The 19,934-nt window shown below is 46.4% G+C and overlaps 3 protein-coding genes across 13 annotated transcripts in view; 1 reads left to right on the top strand and 2 right to left on the bottom strand.

Annotated features, from left to right (window-relative positions):
* LOC119715799 (uncharacterized) overlaps positions 1–18,374 on the bottom strand; it is a 53,451-nt gene extending 35,077 nt beyond the window's left edge. For 3 of the 4 annotated variants that reach the window (XM_072033188.1, XM_072033189.1, XM_072033191.1), the window contains exons 1-2: positions 12,719–18,374; positions 29–170 (exon numbers count right to left, since the gene is read on the bottom strand). In XM_072033188.1, coding sequence (XP_071889289.1) covers positions 29–170; positions 12,719–12,840 — 264 coding nt within the window. In that variant the 5' untranslated portion in view covers positions 12,841–18,374. Of the gene's footprint in view, positions 1–28; positions 171–6,506; positions 7,454–12,718 lie in introns of those variants that run through there. The other variant, XM_072033187.1, reaches the window with a different exon arrangement.
* Positions 6,507–18,603, bottom strand: LOC140001529 (uncharacterized). Of its 7 annotated transcripts, none has more exons than XM_072033186.1 (2): positions 18,466–18,603; positions 6,507–13,002 (listed from the first exon to the last, which is right to left on the bottom strand). In XM_072033186.1, exon 2 carries the CDS (start codon positions 11,402–11,404, stop codon positions 10,184–10,186), a length of 1,221 nt encoding a protein of 406 aa, XP_071889287.1. In that variant the 5' UTR covers positions 11,405–13,002; positions 18,466–18,603; the 3' UTR covers positions 6,507–10,183. The 7 variants fall into 7 exon arrangements, with proteins under 7 accessions (XP_071889287.1, XP_071889286.1, XP_071889285.1 ...); XM_072033185.1 differs by having other exon boundaries at positions 6,507–13,373; XM_072033184.1 differs by having other exon boundaries at positions 6,507–15,558; positions 18,466–18,594.
* The window catches only part of CLASP2 (cytoplasmic linker associated protein 2), a 170,537-nt gene continuing 168,975 nt past the window's right edge, over positions 18,373–19,934 (top strand). The window contains exon 1 of one of the 2 annotated variants that reach the window (XM_072033163.1): positions 18,373–18,661. The gene's annotated coding sequence lies outside the window, so the exon portion shown is untranslated. The remainder of the gene's footprint in view (positions 18,662–19,934) is intronic. The other variant, XM_072033162.1, reaches the window with a different exon arrangement.

Here is a 19,934-nt window from a genome sequence, read left to right on the forward strand (position 1 = left end):
TCGATCTCAAAAGCTTGAGCTCACTCACATTCTGAATGTTCCAACACCTTTCCAGGGACAGAGGTGAGACTGGCCTGTAGTTTCCCGGATCCTCCTTCTTGCCCTTCATGAAGACTGGAGTGACATTGGCTATCCTTGAGTCTTCAAGCACCTCTCCTGTTCTCCAAGACCTTTCAAAGATGATAGAGAGCAGTTCGGCAATCACCTCTGCTAACTCCCTCAGCACACGTGGATGCATCCCATTGGGGCCCATGGATTAATGTGCGTTGATCCCACTCAGATGCTCCTGAACCACTCCCTCATCAACCGGGGGAAGATATCCATTTCCCAGACTCTGGCCTCCAGGGTCCAGGAGTCCCGGTGGTAGGGGGGTGTCTTTGAAGCAAAGAAGGCATTCAGTATCTCTGCCTTCTCCGCATCCCCTGTTACCAGGACACCTGCCTTGTTCAGCAGGGGACCCACATTATTTTTAGTCTTCCTTTTACTGTTTACATACTTGAAAAAAACTTTTTATTATCCTTTATCTCTTTTGCAAGCTTCATCTCCAGGTGGGCTTTAGCCTTCCTCATTGCATCCCTGCAAACACTCCTATACTCCCAGGAGGACAGGCCCTTTTTCCACATTTCATAGCCCTTCCTCTTCTTTTGATCTTGTTGATGAGCTCCTTGCTCATCCATGCAGGTCTCCTGCCCGCCCTTCCCCGATTTCCTACTCTTAGGGATGCACCGATCCTGAGCTTGGAAGAAGTGCTGTTTAAATGTTGCTCAGCTCTCACAAGCACCCTTGCCTTCTAACAATCTAGCCCATGAGATACCTTTAAGTAGATCCTGGAAGAGGTTGAAGTTGGCTCTCCAAAAATCCAGGGTAGCTATCCTACTTTTTGCCTTACTTCTTCCACCAAGTTCCATCTTGAACTCCACCATCTCATGGTCACTGCATCCCAAGCTGCCCCAACCATCACATTGCTAACAAGCCCATCCCTGTTGGTAAGAGCAAGGTCCAGAAACACCCCCCCGCCTCATTAGCTCCTCCATCACGTGTCAGAAAATTATCTTTGGTTATCTTCAGCGCATTGAAGGAACCATTTGGACTGCGTGTGCTTGACCAAGTTGGTTACTCAACAGATGTCTGGATAATTGAAGTCCCCCATGAGAACCAGTACCTAGGATCACAAGGCTACTTCCCTCTGCTTGTGGAAGGCCTCGTTGACCTCCTCCTCCTGATATGGTGACCTGTACTACACCCCCACAACAGTATCACCCATACCAGCCCACTCCTTAATTCTCACCCACAAGCTCTCCACTCCTTCTTCACTGTCCCCCAGGTGGAGCTGGGTACATTCTAGTTGCTCCCTCACATAAAGGGCATCTCCTCCCCCTCACTTCCCCAGACTGTCTTTCCTAAAAAGGACATAGCCCTCCATGAGAGTGTTCCAGTCATGTGCACTGTCTCACCAATGTGTTTTCAGGTATTTGGTGACAATACGCATTTTCATGTGTGTTCAGGCATCTTGTGATGAAATGCATTTTCACGTTTTCAGTCATACCATGACAACATGCGTGTTAATGCATGCTCTCATGTCTTGTGACAAAAAACATTTTCAAGCATTTTCAGGCATTTTGTTACTACATGCATGGTCACGCCTGGTCATCCATAATCACATGTGTTGTGACAAAACACATTTTCACACACTTTCAGGCATAGGATGAAAACATGTGCGTTCATGTGTGTTCACCCGTGCTTAGCTATGTTGTGAAGAAACACATTTAAATGCATTTTCAGGAATTTGGAGACAACATGTGTGTTCACCTGTGTTACAAAAAGCATTTACAAGCGTTTTTGGTTGTAAGGTGATATCATGGCATGGTCACAAGTGCTAATGTGTTTGGTGAGAAAATGCATTTCCACACGTTCTTTAGATATTCACGTGTGTTCATGCTTCCAGATACAAAACGCATTTTCAGGTGTTTTCAGGTATTGGGTGACAACACGCATGTTCACGTGTTTGGTGACAAAACCATGTCTTTCAGGTATTGGCTGACAACATGCGTGTTCACATGTGTGGTGACGAAACATATTTCCACATGTTTTTCAGGTATTGGTTGACAAAATGCATGTTCGTGTGTTTGGTGATGAAAGGCATTTCCACAAGCACTTCGGGTATTGGGTGACAACACATGTCTTCACGTGTGTGGTGACGAAACGCATTTCCACACGTTTTTCAGGAATTGGGTGACAACACGCGTGTCCATGCATATTCACGTTTGTTGCAGAAATGCATTTCCACGTGTTTTTCAGGTACTGGGAGACAACAAGCATGTTCAAGCGTGTTCATGTGTTTGTTAACTATATGCATTTCCACATGCTTTTCAGGTATTGGGTGACAACACGCATCTTCACTTGTATTCATGTTTTCTGAGGAAATGCATTCCCACGTGCCTTTCAGGTATTGGCTGACAACATGCATGTTCACTTGCTTGTTGACGAAACGCACTTCCACGTGTTTTCCGGGTATTGGGTGACAACACTCCTGTTCATACATGTTCACGTGTTTCATGACAAAATTCATTTCCATGTGCTTTTCAGTTATTGGGTGACAACACGCATGGTCACATGTTTGGTGAGGAAACGCATTTCCATGTGCTTGTCAGGTATTGGGTGTCAACACACTTCTTCACGTGTGTTTACGTGTGTGGTGACGAAACACATTTCCAAGTGTTTTTCAGGTATTGGTTGACAACACGCGTGTTCAGGCATCTTCACGTGTTGTAGAAACGCATTTACACATGTTTTTCAGGTATTGGGTGACAACACCCGTGTTTACTTGTGTTCAGCCGCGCTATGATGAACCGCATTTTGAAGCGTTTTCAGTAATTGTTGGCCACACATGTGTTCACCCGTGTTCAGGTATGTTATGAAAAAATGCATTTGAATGTGTGTTCAGGCACCTGGGGACAACACACGTATTCAAGTATTTGGTGACGAAATGCATTTTCACGCACTTTCAGGCATTTGGTGACAACATGTGTTCACGTGTGGTGATGAAAGGCATTTCTAAGCGTTTTCAGTCATAATGTTACAACACTTGTGCTCAAAAATGTTCACGTCTGTGGTGACAAAATGCATTTTATGCCAGCTTAGCTATTGTGATTAATCACATTTTCACATTTTTTAGTGATTTTGCTTCAAAACGTGTGTTCATGCATATTCAACCGTGTTCAGATGAAATGCATTTCAAGCACTTTCTGTCATATGCTGACAACACGTGTGTTCAGACATGTTGACAAAATGCATTTAACCTCCTGTTCAGGAAAGTTGTGACGAAAAGCATCCTCAGGTGTTTTCAGGTATTGGGTGACAACACATGTGTTCACGTGTCTGGTGATGAAAGGCATTTCCACGCATTTTTCAGAAACTGGGTGACAACACGTGTGTCCATGCATATTCGCATGTTTGTTGCAGAAACACATTTCCACGTGTTTTTCAGGTGCTGGGAGACAACACGTGTGTTCAAGCATGTTCATGTGTTTGTTAACTAAAGGCATTTCCACATGTTTTTCAGGTATTGGGTGACAACATGCGTGTTCATGTGTTTAGTAACGAATTGCATCTCCAGGTGTTTTTTAGGTATTGGCAGACAACATGCATTTTCACGTGTTCGGTGAGGAAACGCTATTCCACGTGTTTTTCAGGTATTGTTTGACACCACACATGTTCAGGCGTGTTCACGTGTCTGGTGACAAAACACATTTCCACGTGCTTTTCAGGTATTGGGTGACAAAACACATGTTCCTGTGTTTGGTGATGAAATGCATTTCCACAAGCACTTCAGGTATTGTGTGACAACATGTGTGTTCACATGTTTGCTGACAAAACGCATTTCCACGTTTTTTCCAGGTGTTGGGTGATAACATGTGTGTTTACGTGTTTGATGACTAAAATGCATTTCCACATGTTTTTCAGGTATTGGTTGACAAAACGCATGTTCATGTGTTTGGTGATGAAATGCATTTCCACAAGCACTTCGAGTACTGGGTAACAACACGCGTCTTCAGGAGTGTTCACGTATTTGCTGACAAAGCACATTTCTACCTGTTTTTCAGGTATTGGGTGACAACACACGTCTTCATGTGTGTTCATGTGCTTGCTGAGGAAACTTATTTCCATGTGTCTTTCAGGTACTGAGTGACAACACGCGTGTTCTTGCATTTCATAATGAAACGCATTTCCACGTGTCTTTCAGGTACTGAGTGACAACGCATGTGTTCTTGCGTTTCATAATGAAACGCATTTCCACGTGTCTTTCAGGTACTGAGTGACAACGCATGTGTTCTTGCGTTTCATAATGAAACGCATTTCCACATGTTTTCTGGTATTGGTTGACAACACGCATGTTCATGTGTTTGGTGTTGAAAGGCATTTCCACGCATTTTTCAGGAATTGGGTGACAACACGTGTGTCCATGCATATTCACGTTTGTTGCGGAAATGCATTTCCACGTGTTTTTCAGGTACTAGGAGACAACATGTGTGTTCATGCATGTTCACGTGTTTGGTGACATAATGCATTTTTGTGTTTTTCAGGTATTGGGAGACAACACACCTGTTCACAGATGTGCATTTCTTCAGTAACGAAACGAATTTCCATGCACTTTACAGATACTGGCTGACAAGACACATATTCATGTGTTTATTGATGACATGCATTTCCACGTGCTTTTCAGGTATTGAGAGACAGCATGCCTGTTCACACATGTTCAGGTGTTTGTTAACTGAATGCATTTCCATGTGTTACTCAGGTATTGGCTGACAACACGCGTGTCCATCTGTTTAGTGATGAAATGCATTTCCATGTGTTTTTCAGGTATTGGGTGACAACACGCATCTTCACTTGTATTCATGTTTTCTGAGGAAACGCATTCCCACATGCCTTTCAGGTATTGGCTGACAACATGCATGTTCACTTGCTTGTTGACGAAATGCATTTCCACGTGTTTTCCAGATACTGGGTGACAACACTCCTGTTCATACATGTTCACATGTTTCATGACAAAATTCATTTCCATGTGCTTTTCAGTTATTGGGTGACAACACGTGTGGTCACATGTTTGGTGAGGAAACGCATTTCCATGCGCTTGTCAGGTATTGGGTGTCAACACACTTCTTCACGTGTGTTTACGTGTGTGGTGACGAAACACATTTCCAAGTGTTTTTCAGGTATTGGTTGACAACACGCGTGTTCAGGCATCTTCACGTGTTGTAGAAACGCATTTACACATGTTTTTCAGGTATTGGGTGACAACACCTGTGTTTACGTGTGTTCAGCTGCTCTATGATGAACCGCATTTTGAAGCATTTTCAGTAATTGTTGGGCATACACGTGTTCACCCGTGTTCAGGTATGTTATGAAGAAATGCATTTGAATGTGTGTTCAGGCACTTGGGGACAACACACGTGTTCAAGTATTTGGTGACGAAACGCATTTTCACGCACTTTCAGGCATTTGGTGACAACACATGTGTTCACGTGTCTGGTGATGAAAGGCATTTCCACGCGTTTTTCATAAATTGGGTGACAACACGCGTGTCCATGCATATTCACGTTTGTTGCGGAAATGCATTTCCACGTGTTTTTCAGGTGCTGGGAGACAACACGTGTGTTCAAGCGTGTTCATGTGTTTGTTAACTAAAGGCACTTCCACATGTTTTTCAGGTATTGGGTGACAACATGCGTGTTCATGTGTTTAGTAACGAATCGCATCTCCAGGTGTTTTTCAGGTATTGGCAGACAACATGCATTTTCACGTGTTCGGTGAGGAAACGCTATTCCACGTGTTTTTCAGGTATTGTTTGACACCACAAATGTTCAGGCATGTTCACGTGTCTGGTGACAAAATACATTTCCATGTGCTTTTCAGGTATTGGGTGACAACACGCGTCTTCACTTGTGTTCATGTGTTTTCTGAGGAAACGTGTTTCCACATGTCTTTCAGGTACTGGGTGACAACACACGTGTTCACACGTGCTCACGCGTGTTCAGGTATGTTGTGAAGAAACACATTTGAACACGTTTTCAGGCATTTGGGGACAACACCCGTGTTCACGCATGATCAAGTTTCTGGTGATGAAACTCATTTTTTTGTGTGATGGCCATGTGCTTGTTCATGGATATGTCAGCAGCATGATTCCACCTGTGGCAGTAACACAAGTGTCCATTTTCACACGTGTTCAGGCATTTGGTGACAACGTGCATGTTCACATGTATTCAGGCATACTGTGAACATATGTGTTGTCATCAAAGCCCTGAAGTTATAAACTCGTGTTGTCACCATATGCCTGAAAACGCATCTACTCACGTTTCATCACAACGTGCATAAACATGCTTGTACACACCTGTTGCCACCAAATGCCTAATAACACGTGAAGATGTTTTTTCTTTGGAATAGAACAGGAAACTACAGAGATGTTGCAGGAAGAACGGCTGAAAACACGACAGGCACTAGTATGGTCAGATCACGCTCTTCTTCATTATTACCCAAATAGCCTGACTTTTATAGCAAACTTAACAAGGGCAGATAGTGTCTCACACAAGATTATTGGTCAAAAGCACTCAGACAAACAACTGAAAGAAAACAACCCCACCTGCAAGAAAACAACCCCCTTGTGATTAGCAGTCACGTAGATCCCGTTCTTGAAGTCAGCTGCTGGCAACAATATTTTTCTAAATTCCTCAATCGGGCGATGTGGGAACACCGTCATGGGAACTTCTCATAGTCGTCCTGGTAGCTTGGTTTGCTCAGCTGCAGCAAGTCATGGCCTCCTGGCTGTTTCAAAAATCCCTCAACAATTTCCCCTTTTTCTTTTTGAGCAAACCAAGCCTGATGTAACAGTTTTGCAAGTAACCCTTTAACCACATTTATAACAATACAACACACAATGATGATTAACACCACAACAAACAGAATCCTTAATCCCTCTTTGACTAATCCCAGTAACCATCTATGCATCGTTCCAAACAAATCAGTGAGCCACTGATCGAAAGGATTGATATCATATTGAATCTTTCTCATGGGTTCTTTCAGGAAAGTAATAAATTTGTGAATTGACTCATTATGATCAGAAAGGTTCAAACAGCACGTTTCCTCAAAGTCCTCACACCCATGCACTTGAGCCAAAAGCAAGAAGTCAACAGCAGCTCGAGCCTGTAAGAGTGTATGTCGCAGACTATTTTGATCTGGTAACATCTCCTCAAGTATCTCTGTCATGGCATGGGCTTGCTTATTGGCCCAGCATACCAATTTTTCTAAGTTGTTAAGTGCAGCCAAAGATGCCACTCCTGGCACTAAACTTGCCAATGCCATTCTAGCTGCAACACCAAGCAATTCAACATTATCATTGCAATCCGGTGTGAGCAATGCCCGTTTATGTCTGGTGATCTCACGCAACTGCGACAAGCTAGGAGCAAATATAGTGAGTTTATCTAAGTAACATATAAATAAAATAGTAATAAATAAATAAATAAGTAACATAAATAAATAGCATTTGCAGGGATGCTGTGCCAGGCCCTATCTCCGCAAATCAGAAAAACATCAGGAGGTAAGGCCATAGCTGTATGATTGTTCCAAACACTATAGTTGTTACTCCTTGTCTCTGTGCCATAAGCCCCTAAACCTGCCTAGCAGTGTCATTGTAATCACAGGTGTTATTTGTATTTCTGTACCTGTATGGCCCTTCCAAGTTCCTGTAGCCCTGTAGCAGGATCTCAGTAATTCATTCTTATTTGTGGTAACACCTTTGGTGCTGCTATATTTATTGTTTGAAAATGAATACTCGCAGGAGGGTCCTCTTGGTCACTAGTCAAACATAAGTGAATCAAGACAAACAATGCCTTGGACAATCGCTCATCAATGTCCTTGATTTCTTTTAATCTTGCTAATTTGTTCCTTTAAAATCTGATGTGACCGTTCGACCATTGCTTGGCCTGTGGGAGAACATGGAATACCTATGATATGCTTTACTCCCCACATTTTCATAAATTTTCTAACCCTTTTGCTAACATACGATGGACCATTGTCCATCTTGATCTGCTGTGGTACTCTCATAATGGCAAAACACACCACCAGATATCTACACACAAGGTGTGCTTTTTCTCCCCCCTGCGCCATTGCCCATATGAATCTTGAGAAGGTATCAATACTCACACGCACGTATCTTTTAGTACCAAATTCCGGCACATGCGTTACATCCATTTGCCATACCTCAAGTGCCTTAACACCCTGTGGATTAATACCCAAACCTAACCCTGGTCCATGATGACTACAGGAAGGGCACACTCTTACTATTCCTTTTGCTTCTGTCCAAGTAAATCCAAGCATTCTCCAAAGACTCTTTGCATGCTGATGGAACATTTCATGTGACACTCACGCATATGCAAAATCACTCTCAGGCCTCTTTGCGACTATACTCACCAACCTGTCTGCTTGTGAATTACCTTCTGCTAACCCAATTGAGAACTGATGACTACGTATATGGATAACACAGTAAGGTGCAGTTCTTCCCTGAATGGCATCTTGCAGCTGCAGAAATAATCCGTCCCTCTTAGTGTGCCGTATCAAGGCCATCGTCTATCCATTTTACCACGTTGACAACATACAGAGAGCCTGAGACTAAATTAATCGGCTCATGCATCCAGCACTGACAAGCCCAAACAACTGCAGACAATGCCAATGTTTGTAATGAATTCCCTGTCTCCTCCAAAATTATGTATTTCTCCGAACTTCCGTTCTCGTACCACAAACACACAGCCTTCCTACTTGCCACACCTGTATCAGTGTATACAGTGCGACCCACCACTGGTCAGGATGAAAGACGTCATACTATCTGCCATTTATATGATCTTATAATTTGCCAGAGGCCCCTTTGGAGTTCGGGAATGTACCAATCCCGGGTAACCTAACACAGCTTCTTGTAGGGTATGGATTGCTGTAAACACCATTCCAAATGATCCTGAGTAGATCCTGGCAGATCTCCTGGTTTCTGCCCGCTGATCTCAATACTCCGAGAGCAACCCTCATGTACTAACTCTGCGATAGCTTCTGCCCATGTTTGAACACTTGTTTTTGGCTGAATCTGTAGGAAAATCCATTCCAGAACTCGAAAATGCTGCCCCATCATTCCACCCTTGCCATCACCTGTGTTGCTTATGCTACTCATATTACCCTTGCTATTGGTGTCAGTGGTATCCTCCTGATACCGTTTCTGTCTTTGTCACCCCTTACTCTCCCCCTTTTCTTTTTGCCACTGACCAAGCACTGCAAATGGATGAGACACATGATTGCTAATTAGGAAAGAGAGTGCAACTTGTGCTATATGTCTGCAAGCAGAGCCAGCTGCAACCTTAGAAGCTGTTTACCTCGAGTACTGTGTTCAGTTTTTGGCCCCTCGCTACAAGAGGGACATTGAGGTGCTTGAGCGGGTCCAGAGAAGGGCGACGAAGCTGGTGAGGGGCCTGGAGAACAAGTCCTACAAGGAGCGGCTGAAGGAGCTGGGCTTGTTCAGCCTGGAGAAGAGGAGGCTCAGTGGTGACCTTATTGCTCTTTACAGATACCTTAAAGGAGGATATAGAGAGGTGGGGGTTGGTCTATTCTCCCATGTGCCTGGTGACAGGACGAGGGGGAACGGGCTAAAGTTGCGCCAGGGGAGTTTTAGGTTAGATGTTAGGAAGAACTTCTTTACTGAAAGGGTTGTGAGGCACTGGAACGGGCTGCCCAGGGAGGTGGTGGAGTCACCATCCCTGGAAGTCTTTAAAAGATGTTTAGATGTAGAGCTTAGGGATATGGTTTAGTGGGGACTGTTAGCATTAGGTCAGAGGTTGGACTAGATGATCTTGAGGTCTCTTCCAACCTAGAAATTCTGTGATTCTGTGTGATTCTGTGATATTTATGAAAGAGCCTGCCGGTGGTCATTTGTTAGTGTAATCTGCGGCTCCGCACTCCTGCACTGCAGTAAAGGTAGTAATATAGCTAAGTCGTCATTAGTAATCCATACAATGTGGCAAGCCCACTGAATATTATCCAGGAACATTTGTACATCTGTCAAAGTATGTAACACCGTAGTTATATCACCTTTCTGGGGATGAATAGTAGAGGCTGATATTTTTCATCCTAAGTATAGCCATGGCTGTTTCTATTGAACCTTCTGTGGGGCTATCTTCAACCCTTTTGCTTCCAAAGTATCCTGAATAAACTTTAAATCTGAATCCTGGAAGCATTCTGGCCTACCAAACCAAAAGTTATCCATATAATGGTAAATAATTACATCACACCACACTGTCCGAATTGATTGTAATGCCCAGGCCACATATAATTGACATAATGTAGGGGAATTCCCCATCCCCTGTGGAAGCACTAGCCATTCATAGCACTTTGCCGGGGCTTGTTTGTTAATGGGGGATACCGTAAAAGCAAACCCCTGGCAGTCCTGTGCCACCACATCTGGTTGCCTGGACTGATCAGCTCTCTGTACCAACATGTCCTCTACTGGTGCAGTTCTCAGCAGTGTAACTAAGATGTTTTGAGTTTTTGGGTTTGCATTATCAAATGCAAGCATTTTAAACACACTGCCTTTAGGCTCCACTGTTAGATCAGGATGATCAGGAATTGCTGCCCACAACCAATTGATAAATTTAGCATATGGTTCCCCAGCGGCCTGTTCTACAGATGTGAATGGAGGTGCTTTCTTTTCCCCTGGGAGACCAAGAAGAGCCCTCAGTGTGAGCTGTACAGCTGTTTGGTGAATAATTGCAGGGAACTGCAACTCAATCTGGGTATTAAGGTAAGAACCCATCCCCATTAACATCTCTGCAGTAATCCCATACAGAGGGTCCCCTGGTTGATGCATTTGACCTGCTTCCCCCTGTGCTAACCGCAACCATTCCCTTTCAAACAATAATAATTGGGAAGGAGTTAACAATAAGTGCACCAAGTTTTGACAGTCAAGTGGACACATTAGTTCTGCCTGGAAAATCCACTGAATTATCTGCCAAGCCGCCTGGGATTGTAAACCGTAGTCCATAACCGTTTTTTGAGCTCGTTGTAAAAGCTTGCAGTCATGCGTCTGCCACAACCCAGTGCCTTGCACAGGGTTGATAATAATAGGGCAGGCCAAGCATGTAGCATGACAATGCCCCTCTATGATGGCATCACGTATGACGTCGGAGCACCTGTCCCTCCTTGGTGCCGACGGTGTTGTAGCGACAGGTAATGAGGGAGTCTGCTCCGGTGGGGCAGACGAGAGAGGAGGCTCCTCCGAATCTGTAATTTTTAAGTTCTCGAATTTCACTAGCAGTTCTTGGAACAACTCCTCCAGTGAAGGTCGATTTTCACAAGCTGCTGCTGCACCTCTCATTGGCAAAGCATCCCAAGTGGATTATTGCTGCCTGGCAGCGGCACAGATGCTGGCAGCGCAGCTTTATCAAGATTTTCCGGCGCGCGGAGGGCAGCCCCCACTCCCCATCAGCATGACTATCTCTGAGCAGACTATCTCTGCTCAGATAGTCCCTTAGTTATTTCTGCCACTGATTGCTTTACTGGAGAGGTCATACCCCGAACCAGGGTGGGTGCAGGAACTGACAATAAAGATCATAGAATCATAGAATATCCTGATGTTGGAAGGGACCCTTAAGGATCATCAAGTCCAACTCTTGACACCGCACAGGTCTACCCAAAAGTTCAGACCATGTGACTAAGTGCACAGTCCAATCTCTTCTTAAATTCAGACAGGCTCGGTGCAGTGACCACTTCCCTGGGGAGCCTGTTCCAGTGTGCAACCACTCTCTCTGTGAAGAACCCCCTCCTGATGTCAAGCCTAAATTTCCCCTGCTTCAGCTTAACCCCGTTCCTGCGGGTCCTGTCGCTGGTGTTAATGGAGAAAAGGTCTCCTGCCTCTCGACACCCCCTTACGAGGAAGTTGTAGACTGTGATGAGGTCTCCCCTCAGCCTCCTCTTCTCCAGGCTGAACAGGCCCAGTGACCTCATCCGTTCCTTGTATGTCTTCCCCTCCAGGCCTTTCACCATCTTCGTAGCCCTCCTCTGGACACTCTCCAACAGTTTCATGTCCTTTTTATACTGTGGTGCCCAGAACTGCACATGCCGTGCTTGATGCACCCCAGGACACGGTTGGCCCTCCTGGCTGCCAGGGCACACTGCTGGCTCATATTCAACTTGCTGTCTACCATGACCCCCAGATCCCTCTCTTCTAGGCTGCTCTCCAGCGTCTCATGGCCCAGTCTGTACGTGCAGCCAAGATCATGTCAGCCGCATTCCTGAGGTCTCAGGTTTTGTACTCGGCGGTCTGTCAGTCCCAGACGATACTGACAAGGCTTGCACCGCCACCATAGCAAGCTGCTGTTCAGTTTTCATACTGCACAGCACATTAATCACATCCCACTTACATCTTTATCTAGCTTTCCACTTGAGATGGCTTTATCCCATAAGCGATCTCTTACATGCCGCCACTCAGCTGGACTAAACATTAGAGGGATTCCCTTCAGAAAACCCTCCTTCTGAGCCCAGTGCACCAAGGATTCGATCTTTGTTTTACATTGCAAGATATGCCTGTCTTAGAATGCTAGAGAAGCTGGATAACTGCTTCCTTCTCCATGGTTATGTCAGACGACCTGCAGGGTCGTGATCTCCACCCCTCTGCTGTGTGCCAACTCACCACACGATGGCGGTCGTCTGCCGTTTCCACTGACACCTCCGATCTCCCGTAGCAACTCGGCCCCGGATGTCCCGCGTCTCACCGCAATACATCACTTTTCCGCGTCTCACCGCGATCTCCATCTATCTCCATAATCTCTGTATCTATCTCTGCATCTCACCGCGATCTCTGTATCTATCTCCGTGTCTCACCACGATCTCTCTGTTCAGGTCTGTGCTCGGAGTCTCAGCATCTCTCAGGTCTCTCAGCGTCTCTCTGGTCTCTCAGCATCTGTGGGTCTCAGCCTGTTCGGGCGCCATATGTTGCAGGAAAAATGGCCAAAAACACAGCAGACACTAGTATGGTCAGATCACGCTCTTCTTCATTATTACCCAAATAGCCTGACTTTTATAGCAAACTTAACAAGGGCAGATAGTGTCTCACACAAGATTATTGGTCAAAAGCACTCAGACAAACAACTGCAAGAAAACAACCCCCTTGTGATTAGCAGTCACGTAGATCCCGTTCTTGAAGCCAGCTGCTGGCAACAATATCTTTCTAAATTCCTCAATCGGGCGATGTGGGAACGCTGTCATGGGAACTTCTCATAGTCGTCCTGGTAGCTTGGTTTGCTCAGCTGCAGCAAGTCATGGCCTCCTCGCTGTTTCAAAAATCCCTCAACACAGAGATATTGTAAAACATGATCAGCACAGTCACAGCTTTTATAGTCCAAACACCCAGTGAGGGCTTGATAAACCCTCAAGAAAATAAAAAGGAGTAATGTGTATTACAAGTCTTCTCTTCAGCGTCACTGAGTTCTTTTCCATTCCTCTTAACTTTATAATAATTATAATCAAATTCTAGTGGTGAACATCAAACATTTGTACATGTTCATGATAACATTACAGGAGCATGTCAAGTTTATGGTTGGCATTTCTCTCTACCCTAAGAAACCCACCTACTTTTATTTTTCTGAAAAAAAATTGTTAGGCGGGCAATGGAAGCAGGTTCCTGCTCAGGGTGGTAGGGGAGCCCTGTCCCTCCCTGCCCACCTCACCTTCCCACCTACCCTTATATAACAGGTATGAAGCTCTAGAATATGACAGTCAAAACAATAATGTAGGTGAAAGCACGTCCCAGTTGGAGAGGGTGCCTAAGGCAAGGCAACATACCCCATGCATTGCTACATCTTTTGTCTAGAAAGAAAGATTATTGTCATGGGGAACTCCCTTTTGAAAGGGACAGAGGGCCCAATATGCCAACCAGACCCAACCCACAGGGAAGTCTGTTGCATCCCTGGGGCTCGGGTGAGAGTCATTGCTAGGAAAGTCACTTGCCTAGTAAGGCCTACCAACTACTACCCATTACTGGTCTTTCAAGCTGGTAATGACAAGGTAGCAAAGAGAAGTCCAAGAGTGATCAAAAGGGTCTTCAGGGCTTTAGGGCAACTAGTTAAAGGTTCAGAGGTGCAGGTTGTGTTTCCCTCTGTCCTTCCAACAGTGGGGATTGATGCTGACAAGCAGACTCGTCACATTAATACATGGCTTTGGGACTGGTGCAACCGGCAGAACTTTGGGTTTGTTAATCATGGCAAGGCCTATGCAACAATGGGCCTGCTGGTACCAGATGGGATGCGCCTCTCTCAGAGAGGGAAAAGGATTTTTGCTCAGGAGTTAGCAGGGCTGACAGGGCTTTAAACTAGAGTCAAAGGGGGAAAGGGATAAAACCAGGCACACCAGCGATAAGCTAAGGGATGTTGAGCTAGAACCAGAGGGTCTGTGTGCTAGTGAGGTCCTTCAGTCTGCTCCACAAGGTACTGCATGCAGGGAGGCATTGAAGTGTTTCTACACAAATGCACACAGTATGAGGAATAAAATGGATAAGCTAGAAGTCTTGGCCCAGTCGCACAGCTATGATATCATCGGCATAAGTGAAACCTGGTGGGATGAGTCCTGTGGCTTGTGTGTCACAATAGATGGTTACAGGCTCTTCAGGAGGGACAGGCAGAGTAAGCAAGGTGGAGGGATGGCAATGTACGTGAAGCAGGGGCTGGACTGTGTGGAACTTCAAGTTGGTGATGGCAAAGTTGAGAGCCTCTGGGTAAGGATTAAGGGATGAACAAATAAAGGGGATGTTGTTGTGGGAATCTATTAAAGACCAGTTGGCCAGGACGACAATGCTGATGAATTTATTTGCGGAACTAAGAGATGCCTCAAGATCAACTCTCCTTGTCCTTATGGGGGACTTCAACTTGCCAGACATCAGCTGGGATCACCACATGGCCGACATGAGCAAGTCCAGGAGGTTCATAAAGCACCTAGATAATAACTTCTTGGTGCAGGTGCTAAGGGAGCCAAATAGGAAAGGTGTCCTCCTTGATCTGTTGCTGGAAAACAGAGAGGGTCTTGTGGGGGATGTGCCAATTGGCAGCCATCTCGGCCATAATGACCATGAAGTGGTTGAGTTTAAAATTTATGGCAACAGAAGGAAAACTGCCACCAAAACTTCAGCCCTGGATATGGGGAAAGCAGACTTCAGGCTGCTCAGGGAACTAGTCAGCAAGGTCCCCTGGGAAACTGCTTTTGAAGGCACTGGCGTCCATCAATGCTGGTCAGTCTCTAAGCACTGCCTCCTAAAAGCACAGGATCAGGCAATTCCAAAATATTTGAAGTCAAGCAGGCGGGGCAGAAGGTCAACCTGGCTGACCTGGGATTTTCTACTGGAGCTTAGGCAAAAAGAGAAAATGTACGGCTGCTGGAAGGAGGATCAGGATTTGTGGAAGGAATACAGGGACGCTGTTCACGTTTGCAGTGAGAAAATTCATGTGGCCAAAGCCCAATTAGAGTTGAAGCTGGCCATGTCTGTGGGAAACAATAAAAAGGGTTTTATAGATATGTTAACAGAAAAAGGAAAACCAAAGAAAACACAGGTCTGCTACTTGATGGGGAAGGTCACCTCATAGACAAGGACATAGACAAAGCAGAGACATTTAATGCCTTCTTCACCTCCGTCTTCAATATTGATGATGGGTTTCGGGACCCAGGGTGCCCTGAGCTGGAGGACCATGACAGTGGGAATGACAAACTCCCAACTGACCCTGAACATGTGCGGTATTTGCTGCTGCACATGGATCCATACACGTCCATGGGTCCGGATGGGATTCATCTCAGGGTGCTTAAAGAGCTGGCTGATGTCATCATGGGACCTCTCTCAATTATGTTTCAATAGTCTTGGGAATCTGGAGAGGTTCCAGTAGACTGTAAACTGGCCAATGTGCCAGTTTCCAAGAAGGGCAAGAAGACCCTAGTAATTACAGGCCTGTCAGTCTCATGTCAGTGCCTGATGAAATTGTGGAGATGATCCGTGAAATTATCGAAGCGCACCTGGAGGACAATGCAGTCATTGGTCCCAGCCAACATGGGTTCATGAGGGGTAGGTCCTACCCAAAAAATTTGATTTCCTTTTATAATAAGATCACCCAGCTAGTCAACCAAGGGAAAGCAGCTGATGTGATCTTTTTGGACTTCAGCAAAGCTTTTGAGTTTCCCATAGGATCCTACTGGACAAAATGTCCAGCATACAACTTAACAAGAACATCATTCAATGGGTGAGCAATTGGCTGACGGGCAGGGCTCAAAGGGTTGTGGTTAATGGGGCCACATCAGGCTGGCGAATGGTCACTAGTGGGGTCCCGCAAGGCTCCATTTTAGGGCCAGTCCTCTTCAACGTTTTTATAAACGATTTGGATGTAGGACTAGAAAGTGTTCAGCAAATTTGCCAATGACACCAAACTTGGAGGAGCTGTGGACTCTGATGAGGGTGGCAAGGCCTTGCAGACAGATCTGGACAGATTGGAGAGCTGTGCGATCACCAACCGCATGAAGTTTAACAAAGGCAAGTGCTGGGTCCTGCACCTGGGACGGGGCAACCCTGGCTATATGTACAGACTAGGTGACAAGACACTGGAGAGCAGCCCTGCAGAGAGGGATCTGGGGGTTGTGGTTGACAGCAAGTTGAATATGAGCCAGCAGCCAAATATGGCAGCCAGGAGGGCCAACCGTATCCCAGGGTGTATCAAGCACAGCATTACTAATTGGTCAAGGGAAGTCATTGTCCCACTCTACTCTACGCTGGTGCGGCCTCACCTCGAGTACTGTGTGCAGTTCTGGGCACCACAATACAAAAAGGATGTAAAACTGTTGGAGAGTGTCCACAGGAGGGCTACAAAGATGGTGAAGGGACTAGAGCGGAAGACATGAGGAGCGGCTGAGGGCACTGGGCCTGTTCAGCCTGAAGAAGAGGAGGCTGAGGGGAGACCTCATCACAGTCTACAGCTTCCTCATGAGGGGGAGTGGAGGGACAGGCGCCGATCTATACTCTTTAGTGACCAGTAATAAGACCCGCAGGAATGGTGTTAAGCTGAGGCAGGGGAGGTTTAGGCTAGACATATTTTGGTACTGCAAATTTTTGATTCCAACTTTGCAAAGTGATGTCTGTACCAGGGGGTTCATTCACTAGGTTAATCACAGTGAATTCAGTGATTTAAGCTATGATGGGCTTGAAATGTTTCCCACCCAGAGAAAAAGAATGGGACTAACACAGTAGACCAAGGCTGCAAACCATTAATGTAACAGAGATGGGAAAGAAGGTATGTTTTTGTAGATGATGGGGCAGTTATTCCGACAGCGGTAGCCTTGGTGCAGTTCAACAAGCAGAAGGCTTAGCCTCACCTTCTGCTCACTTAACCTCTGGCAGTCCCTGCAGGAGGAAGGCACTACCCAAACTCCCTTCACCACAGTAAGTTTAGCGGAAATACCAACGTGACCATGCAAAATCATCACAGTGCCAGTGCATGCTGAAGGAAGGTGTGAAAGCTGGGGGGGGCTGAAGGAAAAATGGCCAGCCCCTTGACTTCTACACAGAACTGAGAGATGGAGCTAAGAGAATCATATCAAGTAGAGACAGAGGGCTGACAGCATTAAACTAGGATGCTACTTAGTGTCTTTGCTAACTATGGTGCATTGTGCAAATTAACTAAAGCAAGAAGCCTTGGGCCCCTTACCAAGGTCGGTCCCCTAATAAGAGTGTGCGCCTATCTTAAGAAGCTGGTAGAAACTGGCCCTGCGGATGGACAAGAGCCAAAGAGCAATTGAGTCTGCACAAAGACAAGAGGTCAACTAGCTGTGATGAGGAAGAGTCATCAATCTTCATCCCCACAACCCCCAACAACCACCACCAGAACACACTGTGCAAGCGCAGATGGGAGGAGTTTATGGAAATGACTCCTTGGAACTAATTATAATATAAAGCGGGGACAGGTTATGAATATGTATAGGCGTATTGTGAAACTTCATGCATATGTAACTCCGCTGCATATAACCATGGCAAATTGCTGCATCAGGCGCACGTGACTTTGCTGGGACTATCCCCTGTGCTTCCCAGAGCTGAATAAACATACCTACTTTACAACCTTATTGATTGTGGAATCCGTTTTCCCCAAGTCAGAACCAAGGGTAACCAGTATGCTGGAGGCACTCGAAAAGGAAAGTTGGTGTGGTGGCACCCTCCTCCTCGTTCTCTTCTTCCTCCGCTTCCTCGTGCTCCTCCTCCTTCTCTTCTTCTTCCTCCACATCCTCCTCCTCTTCTTCTTCCTCTGCTTCCTCCTCCCTCCCCCCCCCCGAGCCCTCCCTCTCTCTCGGCCCTGCCCCGAGGCCGGCGAGCGGCCCCCCGAGGCGGGTCGTGCCGTGCCGTGCCGTGCCGTGCCGTACCTGAGGAGGGTGTCGAGGCAGGCATCGTGCTTGTCGAGCGGGCGGCCCAGCGCGTTCTTGCGGAGCTTACTGAGCTCCTCGGCAGCGCGGCAGTGCTCGGCCTGGGCGTCGCCGCCCGGGTAGCTCTGCTGGATGAACTTGCACAGCGGCTTGGCCAAGTCTACCTCCGAGGCCTTCTTCAGCTGCACCGAGATAAGTTCGTCATGGCCGGGCGGCTCAGGGAGGCGGGGGGCGGGGAGGAGTGGAGGGGAGCGGGAGGGAGCAGAGGGGAAGGGTGCGCGACCTAAGGCGGCTCCAGCTACCGCTGCTCCGCTACCGCCACCCCACGCTTCCGGGATTGCTGCAAGCGCTCCCGATGCAGCGTGGGCACGCAGCCCTCCCCCATCTCCCCCCGCGTATCTTCCCTGCGCATGCGGAACGAACCGCTGCCGGGATGAGGGGAGGGATAGGGTTCTATGTACAACTCGCGCTGAAAACTGTCTTTTTAAATAAATTCATACATTAGTTCTCTGTAGGGAGTGCTGGAGTCGCTCCAAAAGGGTCGTGGGATCACTCACTAAAAAAAAATAAAATCATCAAAGGACGCTGGAAGCATTTGTCGAAAGGGTGGTGGAGGTGGGGAAGGGACGGGAGCACCTCTGCAGTCAGGGAGACTGAGTCAGGGAGCTGCTTTGCCTGGGTGAAAGGAGGCTCGGGGGGATATAAATACCTCCAGGGGGATCTCACCAATAAATAGTTGAAAGGAGGGTGCAAAGAGGATGGAGTCAGGCTCTTGTCAGTGGTGCCCAGTGCCAGGACAAGAGGCAGTGGGCACAAAGGAACAAAGAAGGCTCCTCTGAACATCAGGAACACTTTTTCACTGTGCAGGTGGCAGAGCTTTGTCACAGGCTGCCCAGAGAGATTGTGGAGCCTCCTTGAAGATCTTCAAAAGCCTTTTGGACATGGTCCTGGGCAAGCAGCTCCAGGTGTCCCTGCTTGAGCAGAGAGCTTGGACATGGTGGCCTCCAGAGGCCCATTCCCACCTCAAGCCATCAACATTCCATGAAATCTTGTGCTGAAGGGCATTTTCATGTGTTTCCGTGGCTGAGGGTATGTCATGCACATTGTGCTCACTTTCTGCTGAATCAGCCCTGTGTGGCTCAAATACGCAAGGCAGGCAGACCGTGAGGCTTCCTCGAATGACGGTTGAAAAGGAATGTTTGATCTTTTTTCTTGTTCCACATTTCTTGTTTCAGACAGCTAAAGTTGTGAGCCTGCTATTTTCTTACTGCTTAAGCCATGAGTAATGATACCAAAAAAGGGAGTGGTAAAAGTATTTTTAAAATGGGGTTAAAGGGTTTGCTCTGCATCTCACATTTTGCTACAAACTGATCACAAGTTCTGCTATAAAATCAGTGATTGTTTCCTATTTGGAGGTGAACCCGATACAACTCAATCTGAATTTAGTGATATTTATAAAAGGCAAGTAA

Source organism: Anas platyrhynchos, chromosome 2 (genome assembly GCF_047663525.1).
Source record: "Anas platyrhynchos isolate ZD024472 breed Pekin duck chromosome 2, IASCAAS_PekinDuck_T2T, whole genome shotgun sequence".
Taxonomy (NCBI): Eukaryota; Metazoa; Chordata; class Aves; order Anseriformes; family Anatidae; genus Anas; species Anas platyrhynchos.

Excerpts from the sequence above, each read along its gene's own strand:
- LOC140001529 (XM_072033186.1), bottom strand. The coding sequence starts at position 11,404 with ATGAGAGGTGCAGCAGCAGCTTGTGAAAATCGACCTTCACTGGAGGAG.